We start from the raw sequence: 23,597 nt of genomic DNA on the forward strand, positions 1-23,597 counted from the left end.
TCTGCTCTGCAGCTGAAATCTATTACAGGACAGGGTGCACCTCAGGCTCAGACCATCTCACAGTGTGTTGCTTACTCTCACCGGCTTGTGCACACTTCTTGTGTGCACGTTTGTGTGGGAGAGAGGCAGAGAGAGCAAGGGACAAGAGGCAGACAAGAGCAGAAGCATTTACAGAGTGAGACAGGGCAGCAATAGGGGGAGAGGAGGCTGCTACAGGCACGCCACGGTATCAAAGAGAAGATTTCTGACGGTGTTTTCTATCATGTATAATCTAGGACCACAAGGTCACTCTTCTCACTCTGTAAATCAGAAATTTAAAACCCCATCAATGAGTGAACGCTCCTGATCTTCAGACCCGCATCACGATCTTATAGTGTTAGAGCTAGAAAAGGCTTTAGCCATCTTATGTTCATCTAATCTGTCATTTAACAAAAAAAAACTGAGGCCCAAAGTGATGAAGAGACCTGGCCAAGATCACAGAGCTAATAACACAGTGGCAAAGTCCATCCGACAAACGCTTAAAACAATGACAAAGGCAATTTATGCATTTTAATCAGGGTGACATTAACAACCGTTGCAATACATTTGAATAGGTATAAATGTTCTAAGAAATTCACTCATTTTCATTCACTGGTAAGAAACTTCATCACAGACTTCAGGAAAAAAATATTTCTATAGCCTCTACCTGCTTAGCTATGCAAGGAAAAGATCTAGAAATATCACTTTCTTCCATTCTCACTTGGATTTCATAATAAAAAAAAGCTGCCTAAGGACAAGCTGGTCAGACTCCCTTTGCCGTGAACATGACTTTACCATTTTCTTGAAGCCGTTACACTGGAGCCCAAAGCAATTCCCTTTGTGTCTGTTTTGCTCCTATTCTTTGCTTGGGATAAACCAGGAAGCCAGGACAAAGAAACACACTCTTACTGGTTTTCAGACAGGGAAACAAGCTATTCTCTACCAGTCCCCTCCTCAGAACTGAATAAATGTGCATGTGTAATAAGTACAAGAACAATTTTTACCCACATTGATAGGTGCTTTATGTGACTCTCATAGCTAACTGTTCTTATAAAGCATTTACTATAGTATTGGTTCAGCATTTATTTACTGCCTACGATGTGTCTAGAACTTGGCTGGTCACTCAGGCACAACAGACATACAAAAAGAATACAAGACAGCCTGTGTCCTTCAAAAAATCTGCCAACCCATTTAACCATGAAAAGTTAAATTATTTTTTGAGATCTTTTCTTTCTATTGGTGATCCGGCAGAAGGACCACAGAGGAGGAAGAGTGAGACCAAGGCCGACTGGACCAGGCGAGGAGGACTAGTCGGAGAGGTGGTCTTTAAATAAACCTGGAAGGAGTTGGGGGGATTTGAGAAGAAAAGCAGCAGTACAAGTGAAAAGGGGAATGCTATTCTAGAACGGTGAGCTGTCTCTGCAGAGGCAGGGTGGCAGGGGTCGGAAGGGCAGGCAGAGAGTCGGCAGGCTTGGTGGAGGAGCTTCAAGGAGGGTGAAAAGGAAGGAAAGGGCAGACTATGAAGAGTGAAGAAGCATCAACTTGATCTAGTGCTTTTCTGGGAAACAGATCCACACAAAAGTAAAGTAAATTTTTAGTCTTTGCTGATTTCCATTGTGTAAATACTTCCACCCTGACTGATTTCAGCCTAACAAACCACAAATTCCTGAGTATTTTTAAATCAGCTTATTGACTTTAGTCCATTCTCAGTAAATGAGCTAAAACAATTTCAAGATTTCTGAGTAGGAGAGTGACACAGGAAAAGGAAGCCAGAAATGGGGAAGCTGAATTTGGTAGTGGCAGAATGTACATGGTAGACGCTGGAGTTGGGAGGGCCATTTGGGAATTTATTAAAATAATATGATTGTGAGTTTTACAATACAATTTGAAAAAAAGAGAGGCCAGAGGAAAGATATATTTGGAAAGAAGAACCAAGCAGACTTGATGACAAAAAGTGTGGAGAGAGAGGTAACAGATGATACAGGTTTTCAGCCCAGGTGATGGGGAATGACAGTGCATCACTGAATGTAGAAATAGGGTACACAGGGCACTCTACAGTTTTCATAAATAAATAATTTGTTTTCACTGAAAAACACCACTGAGAAGCAGGGATGTGGTCCTTTCAATTTCTGATACCATAAACCAATGTTAATCTGTGGAAATCTGCCACGGCAGTCAGGAGCCTTGCTAGGCCTAGAGCTCCCACATAGTCCATCATGAATAATTCTCAGAAAATGGAAAGTGCAGAGGGGCCCGGAACAGCTGTGCTCATCTACCCAGGCCCATAGCATTCTGCCCTGAAAGAAATTAAACTACAGCTAGCAGAACTCAGAAATGTCAAGTGAGAACTTTCAATAAAACTAGAAACCACCCACTGGCTTGGTGGTGTAATTCCCCTAGCTACGTAAACCAGAGCCTGTCTGACCTTTGCTAGCATGGGAGGGTGGAGAAAATTTTGCAGATTTACCTACGTGGAGAGTTTTTTTTTAATCTTTCTGTAAAGCTGACTGGGAACTCCACATCCCCAGCACATGATCCTGGCGCACACTTCTAGCCAGTCCACAAGTAGCCGGCACAAACAAAAGGCTAACCTGCTGTTGGGTAAAGCCAACATCTGAGCATCAGTCTCAAAAACAAAGTCCTTTAGCAGTTTGCCAGTCCTCATACTCAGGACCGAGAACAACCTACAGAGGAGTGACAAGCCTCAGGTGGAGGTGATGGATGCCTGGGAAGATGACTCACTCAGGCGAAAAAGGAAGCTCACTTACAGAGACAGGGCAAGAGACTCCAAATACAAGGGATCAGATGCCGGGAAAGGTGGCCAAGCCTACATCTCCAGGCTCCGGCTGGGTTCACTGGCCAGGGCCTATTAGCTGTGTGTCTCTGCTCTCAACAGGAGGCAGAGAGGCGGTGGGGCTGTATGTCAGTGTCAAGTTTCAGCCCCTCTAGGACAGATCCCTTACCTTTAGAAGGGGACAAATCATCAGCTGGAGACACCAGGTCTGCCTGAGAAGCTAGGGCTCCGCTCAGATGGGTTGTAATTTGATTCGTCAAGATAACCTGTGAACAGACAAGGAGAAGGCAGAGGGAAGGGAGAAGAGAGAAGCCCAAATTAATTATTAGAGCTATAAAAGGCAGACTGTGGTTTAGGGGAAGACTGATAAGTACTCAGGTAGGAAAACCCCAGCTCTGACTTTCATCAAGTTTATCTTTAGGCCAGAATATCTGGCAAAGCCTCGAAGTCATTCAAATCGCAGAAAACTGAGGAAACAGACTGACTGTTTTCAGAGCTTAAACCACTATTCAATTCTTTCTAAATGCTGAGTACATGGGGACTGAGAGGTGTTGCCATATTAGGTGAATAATATAGATGGCTTAATCAGAGACTTAAGATGCATTCGTATTTTTAAGATTATGTTCAGAACATACAATATTACTAGTGCTGAAGAAAGTAATAATTTAACATTTGGATGCCTGGGGCAAGTTCCCTTGTTAACACAAAACTTCAGAGTTTTATTTCCAAATTTGTGAAATTGGAACAAAATTCATCTCTAAAGGAACAGCACTCTTCCTTCTAATAAAATGAATTCTAACAAAAGAATTCCAAAGTCTCATTATGAAATTAAAACACAAATTAATAGAATCCCATCTATACAAAATAAAGTTCACAACATTTAAAATTCCTAGAAAGGACTCTAAAGAGTATTTAATTCACATGGTTTTTAATTTCCCCATTATATTTCTTAATTTGGTTCCATCAAGAAACTATTCCTTAAAAATCCTCATTTATAAGATTTACTCTATTGTTTAGAAACCTCAAGGAAGAATGAAACATGGAATTTCTCTCGGAAAACTGCAGCATGACTAAGACCACAATCATTTCCCAAGGTCTGGGCATTCCCATCATGGGCATCTTGGAGAGTCATCTTGGTCCCTCAGAGGAACTGTAACTTCTGAAGAACTAGGCATTTAGTACCTGGAATGTGCATCTAGCTAGACCGTCTTGGTCTGTCCTAGGGTCAGCTATGGTTTTGTTGCCACCCTGATTTAAGCAGAAGTGGAAATCATCTCCATTCTTTATTGTCCAGCTTTTCAGCCACACCTCTGTCACTGTCTCTTGAATGGACCAATGACACGTTATAAATCCTGTATCAATGGCAGCTTAATTGAGGGCAGAGAGGGGCACAGGAATGGCAAGGTCAGGTAAAGAAATGAAGTCCTTTATTAGCGATGGCCTGTCCAAGGTCTTTGTGAGTCTCCAGCTACTCTGCAGTGATGGCCACATATCACAGTACTCCAGAGTATGTGCTCATCTTATGCCTCATTTTCATCTGGACTAGTAAGAACCACATATGATATGTCAGTTAAAATGGCTGGAAATGGCCAAATAATAGCCTGTTCCTTTAAGAAACAGATATTCATATTCAGGAGCATGAATAAGGAATTATGTTCATTTTCCTCTTTATTATATAGGGTATGGGCTTTGGAGTTCAGTAAAACTGAATTCAAATTCTGACTCCTGACACTACGAACACCTTGGGAAAGTTACTTAAACCTCTGAGTGTCATCCATTCCTATCTTACAGAATTGTTACGAGAATTGAATAAGATCATCGATGTAAGGTATTTAATATAGTGTCTCGCACATGGTAAATATCCAATAAATGGAAGCCATTGTTGTTGCCATTATTTCCTTCAGAAGGATGTTATATAGGTTCATGAATTATAAATACAGAACATACAACATGCTTCAGACAATTGGATCTAGTAACTCAACATGAAATCACAATTTTTGACATCAGAATACATACTTCAGTACCTGATCATTCCTACCAATCACAGTCCTTCCTGAGTTTTACTTAACTGCAAAGAATCTGTGTAAAAATCTCAGTTAAGAAAAAGATAGTAATTATTTAAAGCAAGGCCAGTAAGAACCTTGCAGTGTTCTGAGGATACGATGTGATTTTTCCACCAATAAAGAAAATAATGTATCCGTCTCACGGTTTGAAAAAAATGTGAAGCTTCTGAGAGATCTAGATGTATAAGCTCTATCTTTTAGGGGAATTCTTCTAAAAGGTGGCTTGGTGAAAAGGAGTAGAACATTAATGATACGGTAACAGTAATGAGAAAAACAGTACTGAACACCTACCATGCAAAGCACATCCCCATATACAGAGGGGAGAATATGGAGGTGAAGGCTCTGTGTGTCCTCTCTAGAAACTTGCAAGTTAAAGACAAATATTTACTAAGATATCCAGACCACTTTTTCTCAATTGCATTATTATTTCACTGACCCTATAATGGAAGATTGTACTGAGATGATGGTTTTATTGTACATAACTAATAAAATGATACCCTACAGAGCCCAAAACCAAATCACAGATGTGCTTCCAAAGATACCCAACCCCAGTGCCACTTCAGTGGAAGAGGAGATGGAGAAGAAAACATTTTCAGTCTCCAATGGCAAAAAAAAAACAAGCTCCTAAGTGGTTCTGCTAATAATCCACTCCCTTTTTATTATGAGTCCGAAAGCCAAATCACTGAAGGGACACATAGCAACCAAACTCAGGGGGTTGCTCTCATCGAAGTGCTGTGATTTTCTAAATCTGTGTTCAACAAAGTGATAGAATGGAAACATTTCCAAATAGCATCGATTACAAATAGCCATGACTTGGGCAGAAGCCTATAGGTGTGTTGTCCTCTGAGGCATCCTGGGGCCTTGAAAACTGCACTCCTAAAATAACCGATCAAATACTTTTACACATTATAAACAGAGTCTTAACACTATCTGCTTTCCGAAAATGAGTTCTGACTGTCACCTCAGAGTGGCTTTGCTGCTGCTCTGCTCCACTGGAAAGATTAAGGCTTCTGAAGTTTGGTACTAAATTTGTGTAAGAGCAGGTGCACACTGATTAGGCTGAGGGCTTTGGAGTCAGACAGACCTGAGTTCACATCCTGGGTTCCAACACTTACTATGTGATGCTGGGTAAGTTTCACAACCTCTCTGGGTGTAATTCTTAACTCACAGGATTCTGAGGATTAAACTGGATAATGCATATATAGTCCCGAGCATAGTGCCTGACCAATGGTAAACACTTAAATGTTAACCCCCATCCTCGTCTTTATTTATCCTTTGCTGATTTATACATACCTTGCTTGTTTAGACAGAAAACCCATGCCTGATTCCCTTTTGTACAACATATAGTGCACTGATGACACAGAACAAATATTTGCTGGTGATATGCTCAAAAAGCAATAAAAATTTAATTGAAAGTGCATCTGCTATTTCTGCCATTTCTCTAAAAGTATGACTTCTTAAAACATACGACCCCCCTCCTCCCCACTACCATTAATTACAAATCCAAAGGCCGGAGTGAGATTCTTGGACTAAGGGGAAGTTTGTTTTTGTTTTGGACAGTTGTGATTACATCTGAAGCCAGGAGCAAATGGAATCCAGCTTAAAGTTTACCCTTCAGGCAAGAGAACACCATCCACCTACTGGGGGAAATAGGCAGCCCTATTAGTTGCAGAAAGTAGTATCTCCACTCAGCTTTACATACGGAGAGACCCAGGGCTTACTCCCAGGGCTTCCCTGCGATGCCCTCTTGGTTGTAGGATGCTTCAGGTACACGTGAGTAAGAAATGACTCCTCATATCATGTCATATAGACCTTCAGTCTCATTTTTAGTGCTCCCCTCAAGGCAAAATGGGGAGGGGCACGGAGATTTCTCCTTTCAAAGACCATTCCCCTGGAGTCCAAGTTTCCCTTGCATCATCCAACTTCTCTAAATGCATCCTGCTTGACCTTTCTGTGTACTGTAGTTCAACACATAGGCTCAATTTGAGGGAACAATGAAGCTCTCTAAAGAAGAAACTTCAGAGTACAGACTCATAAATAACCCAGTAGACCCTGCCTTCACGGAACACAGAACTTACAAGCTAGAGAAAAGAGGTGGAGAAACAGGAACGAGTTAAAGACCTGATGAACCAGGAAGGCAGATGGCTGGGAATGAAGGTCATTTTGGTCACAAGACAGAAGGTCCTGGGCATGAAAAACCCATCAACACACGAACAAAGATATGATTCCTTTCCACTAAGTATCAAGGTAGTTCTGGAGGCAAATATCTAGAGAGAAGAGGGTAGGGGCAGGATAAGCAGGTCAGAAGAACCATCAGCCCCAAGGGTCAGGGGCCCAGTGAGCTGAAGTCCACTGACCAATCGAGCCTGACTCTCCTCTAGTCTGTGTCTGATGTGTTGGCTCATCTTTCTTCAGCTACGCTAGGACTAGGCTAATCTAGGCTCTACCCACATCCCACTCATGCCTCCTGTTCCTGATCCAGAATAAATTCTCCCTTACGGGGCCTCTGTGTGTGTCTAGTCTTATCTACCTTACACTGAAGTATTAACGAAGCGTCTTTGTTAGGACCTCCATGAGCAGCCACTTGGTATATTCCACCCACAGTGAGCACTGGAAAATGGTGGACAGAAGAGAAAGTGGAACAGCCCTGGACACATCAGAGTGGACAACTGTCAGAACTAAAGGTACAGCCTTTGACAAAGAAGCTCCTTTAATTAGACTCTTGGAAGGTGACAAACAGGGAGTTTGCAGTTAGCCAGGAATAGAATAGGTTGGAATGGGGTATCTGGCTCTGTCTGGTCAGCAGAAGAGAGATTCATGGTCAGCAAAACCATAACTCAGTATGTATAAGTCAGATTCTTTTAAGAACCTAAGAATATGGTACATGCCCTCACTCAGCTTTCTGTGGAGGCAGGTGAGAGGCAAATTTTATAATCCCCACCTTCCACAGAGTGCACAAGAGTCATCTGCCTGAGAGTAACAGCTCAGAGAAGAAAAGGCCTCCCTGCCCACTCTCCCTCCTAAGAGAGCAAGCACTAGGCCGAGGAGAGGAGAGAGACGGACTCTCAGCCCAGCGCCACAGACAGGTCCAGGCCTTGATGTCCTGGTCTCCACAATCTGATTTAATAAAAGCAATGAACAAAGGGATCTAACGCCAGGAAATACATTAAAAGATTAATGAAAATGCTACACTGTTACAAGCCAAATCTTATGACAAGAGTCCTTTCAGATTCTAGCGTTAATTAATAACCATAAACCACATAGCTTCAGCCTCTTAAAAAGCACCCAGCGTTTGAGGCAATCCTAGCTGAATTCTGCCAGGCTTTTTGGTGGCTCTCAGTGGCTTAATGTCTATGGCTTGTCATTTCTGAAACCCATAGGAGGCTTGAAAAACTAAAGCTCTTTATGGAACTCATGTCCTGGAGCAACTGAGTTAAGGATTCGAGGCTAGAGGAATCATGAGGCAACCTCAGGTATCTCGGGGGCATTTCCATGCCCGCAAGAACACCCGCTTCCTCCTCCTGCCCACTCTACCAGAAACCTGCTACAGCCTAACCCAGAGAATCAGAGAAGTTTCAAGATCACTCTAACTAGGCCTGAAGGGCTAGGCACAGTGATTGCCCTGAGACTCACAGCTCCCAAGTAAACAGGCTGGATAACCTAGCCAGCGAGACAGGGCATCATCTGAGTGACAAAGACTTTGGGGCTGAATCTGCTCCCAAACTGCCTGCCTACTACCAGATCCAGCACAGTCAAAATGGCAGGTCTTCAAACTATAACGGAATAGAAGCGGGAAAAAAGAATACATGTATGTGTGCATATACATATACATCTCAAACCACTTCACTATACACCGGAAACTAACGCAATATTGTGAATCAACAATACTTCAATTAAAAAAGTTCTCTAACCAAACCTTTCTCCAAATATGAAAAAAATGACAGAGTTCTGCTTTTTACAGGTTTTGAAGACATCACTATTACTATTACTTTTATCTTAAAAACGATCCATCAGCTTAAGGTATGCTTTTTTTTTAAAATTTCTTATTTTTTCTCTTCTTTTTAATTTTTAAAAATTTGTGTCAAATTCCAGTGTTCAGCACAATTTTTCAGTTATTCATGGAAAGGTATGCTTTTTTAATTAAAAAAAATTTTTAATTGAAGTATAGTCAATTACAATGTGTCAATTTCTGTCATACAGCGTAATGTTTCAGTTTCAGTCATACATAAGCATACAAATATTCATTTTCATATATGTATATATGCTTCAGATTCTTTTTCATTATAGATTATTATAAGATACTGAACATAGTTTCCTGTGCTACACATAAGAAATTTGTTTTTTTATCTATTTTAGATATAGTAGTATTTGCGTATCTCAAACTTCTAATTTATCCCTTCCCACCCCTTTCCCCTGGTAACCATAAGTTTGTTTACTATGTCTGAAAGTATGCTTTTTTTAAAATGTTACTTTTGGTATCTAAAGTGACCCTAATTGCCAGATACGATAGTGATGGAGCCTTTCTATCTAAACATAGGCCTTGAATAAGTCAGAAATTTTGAATTTTAATCCTGGCTCTGTTAAGGGTTGCTGAATGCCTTGTTTTTAAGGAGACAGAGGCAGGAATTTTCCTGTGAGAAATTGTTAAGGTTCACTGAGTCCTTTCATCACCAAGGCTTGAGAGAAAGGCCCTGGAGTGGTTTTCACCAACCTTTCCTCTTGCTTCCCAACCATGACGGTGTCTGCCCCAACCCGTCTGCTGAGTAGGAGCTGGGAGTAAGAGGGAAACGGAGGGTGGGGCGGCGGGGAGAAAAGCAGGGGAGGGCAAGAGGCCAAGGGGAGAAAGCCAAGAAGGCTGAGAGGGGTCCTCTGGGTGCAGTGTGGGAACAGGGTGAGTCCCCCCACAGCAGGTCTAGAAAGCCACACTCGCAGACTCATGCCTCTCCCCTGACGATTCCCCATCCCACCCCCTTCCCGTCACTTCCAGCTTTGAAAAGAGATATCCAATATTTGAGGAAAAGGCAGACCAAATATTTTGGAGTTTGAGCGTCACAAATCTGGTTTTACTATTTACTGGTTTCGTTTTGTCAAGTTCTGGAAAAGTATAAATCATTCTGTTATGAAAAAAAATAACTTTTCTTTAGCTTCAGCCCAGAGAATATCAACTGTCAGTTCTAGAATAAAGAACTGACAGGGCTTTAGTATTCCAGACTGCTGTTTCCATCTTGAGGTTCTGCGTGGCAGTTGTTTTCTGGGAAAAATCTGAAAAGCTATAGGGGATTTTCCTTTTGAAATATTTGTGGTAAAAGGACCAAACTTCAGTTTGGCTTGAAGAAAACACTATTGTGGGAGTCAGGCAGCCTGTCTTTTATTTCTGGCTCTGTCACTAACCTGCTGTGCAATTTTGGGAAGTGTTCCCAACCTCTCCATACCTAAAAGTGTTGAGTCCACAAAAGACATGAAGAAAATGAATGTATTACGACTAAAGAAAGCAGATGGCCATGAAAAATGTTACACATTTCAATCCACATGAGCATTAGTGCTGTACTTAAAATTCCACCATTATCACTGACTCTCATCACGTCTAATCTTAGGAAATCCATCCTACATAGAACCAACTGGATTGCCTGAGAAAGAGAGGAGGGGAAAAAAAAAAGAATAAGGGAGACAACTTAAAAAAATCTTGTGTTTTTGCTGAGAATACTTTCAATTTTGATAAAATCCACACCTCTTATAATGGACCTGGAAGAAAAATTCCTATTGTAGATTTCACTGTGAAATTCACAGGCAAAGCTAGTAAGAGAGTCCTTAAAGCACATACTTGCTCAGCATGAGGCAGTATAGATGGAGGATGGGAAAAGACTCTCCTTGGCTTTGCACAAGTACACACTCACTCAGTCACAAAGGGATTGATGATAACACGGCTTCCACCTCATTGAAGCCACTGCCTCGACCACTGAGTTCAGAGAAAATGCACTGAGGTATGTATAACTATGTCTGCCATCCGGCCAAAATAAACACACAAGCAAACAGTGCGGCACCATAGGGCGGCTTCCTCCGTGGCCTACTTCCCCTGGGGTGCACATGCAAGAGTGTGCAGTGGAAACCCTGGGTCACAGCCACTGTGCCGCAGACGTAGGCGTGAAGTGTTCTGGTTGCACTGCCGGCTCTGTTCCACTGGCCCCAGTGGGGCTGAGGTTAACACGTGTTGGTTCCGGGTCTCAGGTGGGGCGACAGTTGTAATGAGGCCACAAACAGCAGACTGGTGTGCTGTTTCCACCTTCAGCCCAGCCTTGGCGGCATCCTGTCAGTGATCTGGGGCCCACTACAGGAAACAACACGCACCATCGGTGAACTGCAAGAGTGCATTCTCGGTGACTTCAAATGGTGCAGACGCCAAGTGTCTGCAATTCTGCAGTCAGCACGGGAGCAAAAACAGCCTCTGGTCAGCCAGGGCTTGGCAAAGAACAAGGCCAACTGTCAGATGACTCTGAGGTTCACGGACGTGGAGGAAACCTTCCTACTAGCCCCCATTGCAATGTTCATCTCCCGTGGCTGAGTGGCTTCTGCGTGAAGTTTGTTTGGCTGCCTTCACCCACACTCTTGACTGCCCACTGAGCCCCACAGAAAGGCAGGGGAGGTGAATTTCCAGCAGCCCCCTGGGTTCCTGCTGGCCTTTTGAGGTGTTTTTGTTACTTGATGGTGCTTTCTATTCACGTGTAGGCCTGGGCTCTGGGGATTCCCCTCCCTTTGATTTGCAAAGAGGCTTAGAAAGACACAGCTTTGTGATCAGTCCATCACAGACAGCTGCTATCAACTGATTTCCCCTCCTCAGACTCATCTGAGACCAAGAAAACAGTTCTGTTGAGTCACTTGCTCCCTGGAGGTCTGAAAATACGGTTCTTGGGGGAGTCCAACCTGATAAACACCAAGCTGGCTACTCTCCAGCCCCTGCCACACTTACAGTGGCTTGAGGAGCAGGGAGCTGAAGCCTAGAGGGGCCTCCAAGAAACTTCCAAAGGAGGATAAGCCAACACTGGTCTGACTCTTTGTTTCTCTCTTCCACTGAGGCAAATGGCAGCCTAACCAAGGGCTCTTCAACTGGATGTGTGCAACCAACTCTATCTAAGGAGTGAATCTGTGGCATAAAATGGGAGCAAAGGTCGCTCACTATCTGTTCAAAAGGAGGTCAAAAGGTCTGCCTGGGAACAAATTTCCAAAGCAGCAGCCTCATCAGATATGCTCTTGAACAGAAACTATTTATTTGATGTCCTCAAGGAAGGGATATTGTGTAAGGTGTTATTTAAAAACAAGGAGGGGGAGGAGAGGTTGGGAGCCGAAGCAATGCTGTCTGTATCTACATTTAAATACGTGATGTCAATAAAGGCAAACAATAATCAACTGCAATTAAACCGAGTCAACATAGGAGAGACACAAGACGACTAGGCCCAGAACAAATACATTAAAATGGCTAAATATTTACATGGTGAGTAGGAGCGGGCTTCCTTCCATGCCAAGGCCCTTGGAGTGGAGATCTTCCTTCCTGGCCACTCACAAGCTAACTACCAATCACAGGCTATAGGCTCGTTAAATGATGTCCTGGCCAAGGGCAGATCACACTCAAAAGCACAAGACCTAACACCAGATGACAAACAGGTTTCCAGTCTCCAGTCCCCACTCTGGTGGCTTGGGAATGGCCACGTGGAACACTGACCCAAGAGGACGTGTGAGCTGGCGTCAGACTGCCGAGCCGCTAGAGAGGACGATGAGGCGCCTGTGCTGCTGGACACACCCACGTCACTGCACATGAGGGCTACCCTGCCATTGTTCCTTCCTCGTTTTCAGTTGTTCATCTATCATCTTGTTCACCTCTCATCGGATGTCATGAACAAGAATAATCACGCCATTTTTCACAAATATACTTGATTTTTAGAGTATGTTCCCAGATGGTCTTAGCTCATCCTCACTATCTTGTGAGGAAAGTTGAAAAACAACCAAGGCAGCTGTCGTGCGGTAGAGCAGTGGGCTCTGCAGTCAGATCTTCCGGTTTCCTTCTCAGTTCACCACCTACTGGCCGTGTAGTTTCAGGGAAGAGCCTTCATCTCTCTGGCCTCACTTTCCTCAACTGTGTACCTGGGATAACAATCACATCTACTGTGAGGATAAATGAGTTGGCATATAAAGCACTTAAGACAGTGCCTAATATCATAGTTAAGGTACGTATGCCTTTTTAAATAATTTACCTCTTCATCTGGTTTCTGTGATAAAAACTGCTGGTTCTTATTGCAGCTGTTAAAAGGTTTCCTATTAGAATTGAATGGGGGTGATGTCCTTATAAATAAAAACCTTCTAACTAAAAGTTTGTTAATCTTGTGAATAAAATTTAGTTCTTAAAAAAAAAAAAAAAAAAAAAAAGGCAGTGCCTAGTTCCAAGCAGGTGCCTGTAACAAATACTAGAGTTTTACTGATTCTGTTCACTTCAGTTTTCCAGGGAAGAAACTGCGGCTGGCGACCTCCGTATTCTCTCTCTCTCATTCTCGTGCTTCACTCACTCTGGCTAGCATCCGCACCCCAAGTGCCCAGGTCCGCCTTCGCTCTTCTTTCCACCTTTCCAGGACCAGGTCAGATCCTACCTCTTCCATGAAATCTTTCCCAGCTATGCTAGCTGCAACTCATCGCTCAGTTCTTAATATTCCCACTTTAGAATCAGTACTGAGTAATTCAGTACAAGAATTTTTCTCTAATTATGTCATGTATGTTCTTCTTTCTTCTCTCTCTACCTACAGTGTAAATATTACGAGATTTTACGTGTTTCTGCATCCCTGTTCTCATTCTAAAGGCAGGAAGGGAGGAGGGGGGACTTCCTACGGCTCAGACAGACCCTGTACCAAGTACTTTACATACATAAGCTCATTTCATCCTCACAGCTCAGTGAAGTAATCGTCATTATCCCAGTTTTGAAGATGAGGAAACTGACTGAGGTTCAGAGAAGCTAAGCAGTTTTCTGAGCCCAAATAGCCAGCACATGGAAGAGTCAGATTCAAACCAGGTCTGTCTGGCCCTCGAGCCTACGCTGGTTCTACCACATAAAAGGCTCTCGACATGAAAACTTACAGCCTTATGGATCTTCACTGATTAACTTCCTCAGCACCACGCATTTGCTATCAGCAGATCGACCGCGTTCCACGTTGTCTAATGCAAAAATAACACATAAAGGAAAACAGTATAGAACGTTTAAGAATCAGATGAACTTTCAGTAGCCCAAAGAGACCAGGGGACTGTTAGGATGCTGTCTGGTAGAGCTGGAAACACTGAGTCTTCAGGCCAGGGCGGAACCATGCTCTAGCAGGTATGGCAAGAGAAAGGGCACCGACTTCTGGAGTCTATTTCTGTCTTGGCCACCTTGCTAATATTTTCACTTCTGCTAAAATGTGACGGCAAGAGTTTCGGAGAAAGGCTGCCACAGGAGAGCGGAGTATGGACAGGTAGTCAGCTGGTTAAATGTGGTAGAGCCACAAACAACACTGGGATCTGGAACAGGAGTTCACAGCTGGGACAAATTCCATTTGGGCATTTGTCTCTCCAGCTTCACTTCAACTCACAGAGAGTCGCTCTGGGTCTGGAGCAACCTTAAGCTAAATGACAACAATATCCATGTATTTAAACTCCCTATCAGGGCTGTCTTTGGTTTACTTAGGATTGGTGTGAGTCATTCTAGAAGTCTGCTCTTATTTTCCTACTGGAAATAATGTTTGCCTTTATTTTCAGACTGGTTACTCCATACAATGGTGATGCTAAGTAAGAAACAATGAACTGATTCTTAAACTGTTTGGTAATCGATTCATGAAGTGCATTAGTGGCTCTGCACCCTGATGGAGGCCTGTTTTACAGTGAGGATGCAGCTGGGATGGAGGTGGAAGGGGTGGAGGTGTGCTCTGGGTCTTTGAAGTCATTCAGCCAAGGGGCTAGGCCTGACCTCTGCAGGTTTGTGACTACTCCTGCAATCCTTTAAGGTGCATCATGATCCCTTTGAAAAGAAGGGACACGGGACCTGTGGGTGGTGGCTGTCCATTTCTACATATCTAAAGTTGCCCTGAATTCAGAATTCTGTTGCTGTAGGCAAGTCCTATGGAAGACTTCCTGCTCCCACCAAGGCCTGGAAAGGGATCGCTGCTGAGCATGGGTGCTGGCTGCTCTGGAATGGGAGGTCAGCGAGCTGTTTTCTGTCTGGTTATTTACAACACAGTGTTCTTTCTCATGGACTCCTCCTCCTGCCCTCCCCAGGACCACACTGAAAGGACTAAATTTGCCGGTCGCTCCAGTGAATGCAGTCAAATAAATAAGTCAATCCTCTTTAAGTTTGTGGTCTCGACTCCTTGTTGGTTTATTGCAAAATTAAAGGACACACAGAGTAGAACCATCAATCAGTAACCAGTGGAGGAATAAGCTCTTTGTGGAATGTACTGAGAAGCAGGAAAGAAGATGGAAAAAAAAAAAAAAAATAAAAAGAAACCTCATGAAATGGTCATTTGTTGGGAGAACAGAGGTTAAAAAAAAAATCTGCATTTCACATGTAGCGTCATTTAGGAAAAGTCTTATTAAAGGTTTCCTATCTCTCCAGGAGAGCAAGCACAGGAACGCAAACAAAAATCCCTCAAAATGATCTGCCAGTTATTAGCGCTGGTTTCTTGTGGGTTTTGCTGTATTCCACAGACACAGCCAGAGACCATGGGCCGAGGGGCTGGGATGGTGACTCAGCACGCTCAGGACCGGAGGCCGGAGATGAGATGTTACTACTGTTTATAATCAGGCAAACAAACCAGTATAACTCAGCCCTTCTCCCCCACCTGCCCTTCCCTTAGCGCCCTACTACTTAAAGGAAAAGCACCTAGAACCGTGCCTTATTTGGAATTTTTAATAAATGCTCTTTGATGAGGGTAAAAACTGAAGAGCAATTTATAAGCTAGGGGAGGAAAACTAACTTACTGAGCACCCACTGGGTGCCAGACACAGAGCTCAGTGCCTTATTTCCATAACCTCCTTCAGTCCCCGTTACAATGCTGCGAGGTACGTGGCATTATTCTTCCACTTTAAGGATAAATGTTTCTTGGTAACATGCCTAGCAGGCAGCAAGAAGCTGCACCTATGTGACTCCAGAATCGCTCTTTCAATCAGATACACCAGGTTCCAGCAGGGCACAAGGAAACTACTGGAGCATCCTAACTCTCGCTATAAGAAATGAAATAGGTAGTACTGGAAAGAGCACAGTGGCCACTCACCAGGCCTATGTCCACCTTGCACATTTCCGATTCCAGGTAAGTTCCTTCTCTAGACAACTAGCATTCTTGCCCATTTCACCAGGGAGGGAAGCCTGGGGCCAAGAGGCGTAGGGAGTTGCTTACACCAGTGAACAGAAGAGCCATTAGACCATAACATGGCTTTGATTCTTACCCGTGGCAAGAGAGAGCTTGTTAATAGGGAAGAATTCTTTATAAACTCTCCTCTGAACCTTCTTACCATCTAGTGATAAGGTCGGTATTAAATCTCTTTCCATATCGGAGAGGAAAAGTGAGGAGCCTAAAGTTGACAGCGTAACAATGGACCCAAACTCAGGTCTACTGACTCCAGATCCCATGCTCTTTATACTCCTTGATCCTACTGGGGGGCGCGCCTGGCACAGAGAGGCAGATTGATGGTAAAGGAATAACAACCATGAGACAGCTGGGTCTCAAAGTCTTTCTGAGACAAGCACGAGGTGCTCATGAAGTTGTGATGTCCAATGCAACGGGATCTTGGTTTCACTTCTTTTCTCTACAGAGGTGGCTATCAGTAGTGTTAGACCCTCTATGCTCTCTTTGAGGGTAGTCCCCCATTACTAATGTGAGGCTCACTGTAAGTACTGGTTATGGTTTATGAGAAGTGGTCCCATTCATTAAGCCGAGGAGTTCCCAAGAGAGGACAGTGGAAGCAAGAAGCAAGAGAAAGCCGTATTTGGAACTAGGTAAGCTCAGGGCAAAACGGCAAGATTAAGGAATAAAGAATATAATTAGGGCTTCTCACCCCAAACCCCTCCACCTTCTCTCTGTCTGAAGTACCCCCCGCACTCTGCACACTCATCCTTCCCAGCACAGTCAACGTGGAACCCTTCCCAGACCTTTCTCTAGCCTGTGCTACTTTGAAGGGCTTAGAGACTCAAAACTCCATCCCTGTGCCATCTACCACTGCTCATAAATCTATGCAGTCCTGTCTCCCCTCTTTCCAATGAACTAAATCTTAAATAAAAGTCTAAGGTGACTTTTGCTACAGATCTTTATGTCACCAGGTAGGGTCCCTAGTGACATACCAATTGCTCTAAAGCAATGACTCTGAAGTGGTACAGGTGGCTCTTGAATCTCCAAGTTCCATGTTAATTCCTCTATACCTTCTTCTCCTCTCTCTTCTGAAAGAGGAAATCTGGCTCTCCATCTGACTGCTGGATTCCCCTACAGATAGGGCTGAAGCATAGGTGAAATATAAGCTGAGTAGCTGACAAAATAAGATTAATCAAGTAATTTATTTAATTATTAAATTTTAAAATGTTAATAAAAGTTATTTTATACAGTTGTTTTAACTATGATCAAAACAAAGCAAAGATCAGATCGATATTTTCCTGTTAGAAAGAAGTAACATGAGTATGTGAACAAACTATAACGAAAGGGAGCAAGTAAATACTCCTCGTCATATGAAGGATGAAAAGAGAGAACCACGGGCATCTAGAAGGTGGGGAGGGAGGACTCCTCACTGGGGGACTCAGGGAAAGTGTCATTTGATCTGGACCTTGAAAGAAGGGCACCACTTGGTCACTGAAAGTTATGTGAAAGGTCATTCCAAAGGGCAGAAAAGGCCCCAATATTATAAGAATTTGGATCTGCAGAGTATTTCAGAGGAGGCCCTTAAACTCTGGAATACTAAAAGTCACTTAAAAGGTAATCAATCTACATCTTTCTACAATAACAGACCAGACATTTATATCAGAAATTCATGTCTTTAATAGGAGGTCTTCGAAACAGGTCCCCCAGCCAAGAGACCAAGCTCCTCTTCAGGGAGCTTCTCATGGTTGCATATCCTGATCTTTCAGGTAGGAGATGCAAGGTGTCCCCACAGTCCCATCCTACCACTGAAGCTGGTTCCTCCAGGACAGGTTCTTACAGTAAAAACATAATACAGTTTGTCAGTTGAGAGAGTCAAGGGCATGTGTGCGCACACGCATTTATGTTTCAAAATGTAGAGCTAAGTTTCAAACTGTATTTAGAAGCTAAATTCTGCTAAAACACATCAAAGGGTGTCAGGCCCCCTTACAGAGGAAAGGAAAAGCCCTAATTCATATGCAACAGGGTTTAGGAAAAATCTTTATGAAAGACTTCTTAGCAAACCAGTGGAGTAGTAACTAAAACAAAACAACAACCCAAAGTCCTCAGATGACTGTGTGTCATCAGAGCCCATCGTGGTAGTTTCCCTCCAGTTCCCTCACAGACAGAGGAGACCCCCGTGACATTTCAGAGTTGTCCTGCCCGGGGGAAGGAAGGCACTATGAGCCAAAGCAGAGTCCTCTGATTTGTTCCAGTTCTTAAAAACAAAAAAAATCTATTTTGTTACCTGCCAGTTACTTTTCAACATGACTAACCAGAAAGTTTCCCACTTTTCTGTTTATGTTTTCTAAGCCAACAATCTAAGGTTCAAATTAAAACATTAATCAATACAACATACAAACATATTGCTTTCATGTAAATTTAGTCAGTTATTTGGTAGCACATGGGGGTCAGAGAGGAGTCCCCCAACCCCAACCCAGAGTTGGAAACAAGGAGAATGAGATGACCCTCTAGGGTTAAACTAGGTAATCAGCACTTAGTGGCTCAAAGAAGAGTCACATAATGAAGGTCAGGCTCTGTGCCCATAAAATAATGGATCTAGGAAATAATCATCAACAGATGATCATTAGGTGAACCATTAGGTGAAAAGTTGACAGGGAACTTGGCAATGGAATGATCAGGCTACCATCAACTGAACCCACTGATCAACTGAATCGCCATTAAAGGTGGTAACAAGTAGACAGTATTGCCTTATGACATGATACAATAGGAACCACACAGCACCACTTATAGAATATCTTTGCCCCCCAAAATCTAAATCCTAATCTACTAGCACTAGTTTATGGGATATGGAAGAACAAGTTAAACTACACCATGAGGAAGCCATCAGCCAATCACTGGAATATGCGACATTCTACATCCAATATCTCTAATGAATCAATGTCACAAATAAAGTGGGGCAGAGGGATGGTGGCAGACTGCAGGTGTGTTGAGGTTATGGATTAAAAGAAAAGGAATTATAATAATCAAATACAATTGGTGGACCTTAGTTAGATCCTTATTCAAACTAACCAACTACGAAAGGACATCTTTGAGACAATCAGGGGAATTTGAATACAGGCTGGGTAATAGAGGGTATGAATGAATTGTTCATTTTTCTAGGGGTGGTGGTTATAGTTTCAAATGCCCTTATCAATTTAAAGAGGGATTGTGGGTGGGGAAATACGTTCCAGAGACAAAATTAAAAATACATAAAGGGAGGGAGGGTGGGGAGGAGGAAGGAAGGAAAGAAACACGATCATGGTACATTGGGCACTTTTAAAGTGCCCTTACATGTAGCAGCTCATTCAATCCTCACAAACCCCTGTGGTGTAAAAACACTCTCTTTTTATTTCCATTTATTTATTTATAATGGTGGAGAATGAGACACAGTGAGGTGAAAGAATTTGGCCATGGTCACATGGCAAGATGAAGCATGGACTCACATCTAGGCCACATAGTTAGCGGGTCTGAGGTCAAGCATCCTGCTGACACTCACACTGCAAAGGAAGACCAGAGCTGGGAAGAGGCATCTCTCATACAAGCCACTGAAAGCCAAGGGAACCCTGGGGATATCATGACCTCCCCAAGCCACAGGTACTGAATGAGCTGACTCAATACTCAAGTTATATAAAGTGCCCCCAGTGCTCACCTGGTGGAGCAGAGGCCCTGTGGCAACTCAATCCAAACATTTTAAAGTAACCCCTGAGGTGGGGGAGGGGGTGTATAGCTCAGTGGTAAAGGGCATGCTTAGCACGCACAGCATGCACGAGGTCCTGGGTTCAATCCTCAGTACCTCTGTTAAAAAAAAAAAAAAAAAGGAACAAACCCTGACATCACAATTGATTACAGGACAAAGAAAGAAGTATAGAATATAAAAATTGTCCTCTGTTCCATTTTTAAGTTGAAACTAGTACCACACAAAGATAACAGGCATTTGCTTCACATTTCTTGGAGGAGGGGAATGCAAAGAAAATGGTGCCATCAATTTAGGAGGGTCCCAAGGTTCTAACAATAGTGTTCCTTTCTCAAACCTATCATTTATTGAGCAGTTACTTTGCGCAAGCAGTGAGGCTAACTTCACACACAGTATCATCACTGTCCTTCAAATAGCTCAAGTCAATGGAGCCCTTACTGTGAACTTCACGTGGATTAACTCCTTTCATCCTGACCACTATCCTATGAGGTAGGCCAGAGTATTACATCCATTTGACAGGTGAAGAGAGCGAGCTTTGAGGGTTTACTAAACTTGCACAAGGTATTGGGAGAGCCAGAACTTGACGGCAAAGCCCAGACCCCAGATCTGCTGGAACGCAAAGCCTTTGCCTCTTAACCATCATGTCATGTCTCTTCTGATCTGTACAACACACCTCCAAGGTTAATGCTATACTCCTCATTTTACACATGGGAAAACTGAGGCTTGGAGAGGTTAAATCACTTGCTGAAGTGGCAATGTAAGTGGCAAAGCTCGGGTTCAAATCCAGGATCATTTGACACCAAAGCCCAAGCTCATCACGACACTACATTATTACTCCTTTCACCGGGATGTCGGCTCATTCATTCAAGGCGTATGTATCAAGGGTTTAACTATACACCAGGCACTCAGGATGCAGTGTGAACAAAACAGCTAGAAATCCTTGCCCCTGTGGAGTTTACATTCTGGCAATGAGACACAGAAAATAAACACAGTAAGAGGTAAGTGATATAGCACATCAAAAAGTGACCATTTCTACGGGAGACAAACTAGAATAAAAAGGATTTAGTAAAAGGTGTGGGAAAAGGTTGTGATTGTTAACAGAGTGGGTGAGAGAGGCTTCATGGAAAAGGAGAACTATGGACTTGAAGGGGATGAGGGCAGCAGACATGTGGGTATCAGTCAGTTCTCTACCTCCTCACTAGAAATCTTTAAAGAGAAATCCTCTAGCCCTTTCACATCTTATCTCACGTGAAAAATACCAAAGAAGCAGAAACCTTAAAAGGCCAAGGACCTTTGTTTTGCCCCCTAACTTGCCGAAGATCCACAATGCAAAGTGACAAGAAAACATGCACACAGCTCACCCATTGTTACAGATGGAAGCGATAAGGCTGAGTGGCTGTGCATATGCTGGGGGCAAAACTGGGGCTAGACATTTTACCTACCAAGAATTAGCTCCCAAAGTGAGCGGCTTCCCCTGGCAATCTGGGTGATGTCTTTGTCAAGCTCTCGGTCTACGGAGGTCAGCGTTATACAACTATTCCCATAAAACCGCTCTGCCCAGCAGCCAAAGACTAGCTGAACCCCTGCGACCTAAATGTGATGTCTCCAGAGAAACCAACGAGACAAGCCACATTACCCTTTCCATGAGTACACAAAGCCTAGAACGTTCCATCGTGGGAGCTAATTACATGGCTAGGGTCACCTGGGAGTTCAGCCTATGTCTGTGGGAAGTTACAGAGATAATCTATTAATCCAAATAAAAAAGAATTCCTCTAGTAGAAAATCCTAAGACACCATGCTTCTATTCCAGAATTTCTAGTAAGAAAGAGTAAAATGGAGGCACTAAATTTTGGTATTTGGCCTCCTGTGTGAATGGTTGAACCACCTTCCCCTTCCGGTTCACAAGCACTTTTCTTTGGCCAAATCTGGGGATACAGTAATACGCATCCTGTATCATCTCCCACACTGGGCGAGGTCACAGGGCATCTAGCAAGCAGGGGAAATGAAGAAGCATTTTGGTAATGGAAGTTAGGACTGAATAGTTATTACCAGCCTTAAAGTTAGTAAAGTCTTACAGACTCTTTGAAATTTATTTCTCATTTTGATTTCCTTGTTGACCAATGGAAAAAGAGAGTAATTCTCTAACAGCTGTTCCAACTGGCAGCTGTGCGTGACCAGAAGCTTCAGATCAAGTGAGCAGCTAAACCCAGGGCCCTGATCCAAGACCTGTGCTCCAGGCATGAGATCACACTGCCTTTTATGATGCAGGTTCTGCAAAATACATGAGAGAGAAACACAGAGCAAGAGAAGGAAGAGCCGAGAGAGGGAAATAACTTCGGATTCTACCCTCACCAAGTCCCAGGTTCACTGAGCACCGCTGGGTGGTGGGCATTGTTCTAGGAGCGGTAACGGAGAGCAGAACTAATGCAGCCTTCGTCTGCCTTGTGGACGGAGTGCACACACTAGTCAGGGTCCAACAGCACACAAGGAAACCAGGAGACCAGCCAGGCAATTTCAGATATGATGGGAATAAACTCTTGTGTGTGGGGCTACTGACGGCTGGTCAGGAAGGCCTGCCTGAGAGAGGGCATCTAGGCTGAGATCTGAGTGACCACTCTAGGGTGGCACAGAATTCAGGGTGCAGAGCCCCAGGCAGACGAGATGAGCGTGAAGGTCCAGAGGCAGAAACACGCTTAGGGTGCTCTGAGAAACCAAAGAAGACCTGTGGCTGGTGAGTGAGGGAGGAGAGAGGTCAGACAGGTGGACAAGGCTGACTCGGGTGGTGTCTTAGAGGCCAGCACAAAGGCTTTGGGCTTGGACTTAAGGGTGGTGGGAGGCCACTGGTGGGTTTAAAGTAGGAGACTGACGCGATCTGGTTTATGTTTTAAAGTATGCTGATTCTGAGGAATTAACTCCAACATTCAACCCCCTCCTTGTGAAGTTATATATTTTGTGTTCTGTAAAACCTACTTAAAATATTCACGCGGGTTCAATCCTCTTGTGAGGGAGGGAAGGAGGAAAGAAGGAAGGAAGGAACGAAGGAAGGAAGGAAGGAAGGAAGGAAGGAAGGGAGGAAGGAAAAATATCCACTTAGGCACCTCTTTTCCAGGCTGTTAAAGAGTTGAGAGAGGTGTAGGGACTGAAACACAAGATCTCAAAAAACACAGCGCAGGAGGAGAAAGACCCATTAAGGGTCTAGATTGGAGCCAGGGGAGTGTTCTCACAGCCCCATCTTCTCGGGGGGCCAGAAGGTGAGACCTGAGGGGAGAAGGTAACTGATGACATTGTTCCAGAAGAACCTCAGCAGCAGCAACAGCGCTGAAGCAGAACGTCCGTAGCTGGAAACACTTTCAAAGATTCCAGTGCATCCAAGGCAGGATGTGGTCCCACGCTATCAGCCAGCAAGTCCACATTACAGCTTTACCAAATGCAGGGTAGGAACAGAAAAAGATGAAAAAGTGAATATCGTGTAAATTACAGATGCAGTGTGCCTTTGAGGATTTGAAAGTCTCCTAGGGGAGACTGGAGAGAAGAGGTGGTACTGAGCTACCTTCGCATGTATGTAGATATTTAAAGGCAGAGCTCAAACCCAGGTCTTTGGATTCCTGGTTCATCACTGTCTCAGGTGAACAAACTCA

At 43.6% G+C, this 23,597-nt stretch overlaps 1 protein-coding gene across 13 annotated transcripts in view; it reads right to left on the reverse strand.

The window, feature by feature from the left end:
- RAD51B (RAD51 paralog B) overlaps positions 1 to 23,597 on the reverse strand; it is a 696,422-nt gene that overhangs the window by 332,891 nt on the left and 339,934 nt on the right. For all 13 annotated transcript variants that reach the window (XR_012507483.1, XR_012507481.1, XR_012507482.1 and 10 more), the window contains one exon: positions 2,982 to 3,078. Coding sequence is in view for 10 of the 13 variants with exons in the window: in XM_074365347.1 (XP_074221448.1) it covers positions 2,982 to 3,078 (97 nt within the window). In the remaining 3 variants the exon portion in view is untranslated. The remainder of the gene's footprint in view (positions 1 to 2,981; positions 3,079 to 23,597) is intronic.

Source organism: Camelus bactrianus, chromosome 6 (assembly GCF_048773025.1).
Source record: "Camelus bactrianus isolate YW-2024 breed Bactrian camel chromosome 6, ASM4877302v1, whole genome shotgun sequence".
NCBI classification, from domain to species: Eukaryota; Metazoa; Chordata; class Mammalia; order Artiodactyla; family Camelidae; genus Camelus; species Camelus bactrianus.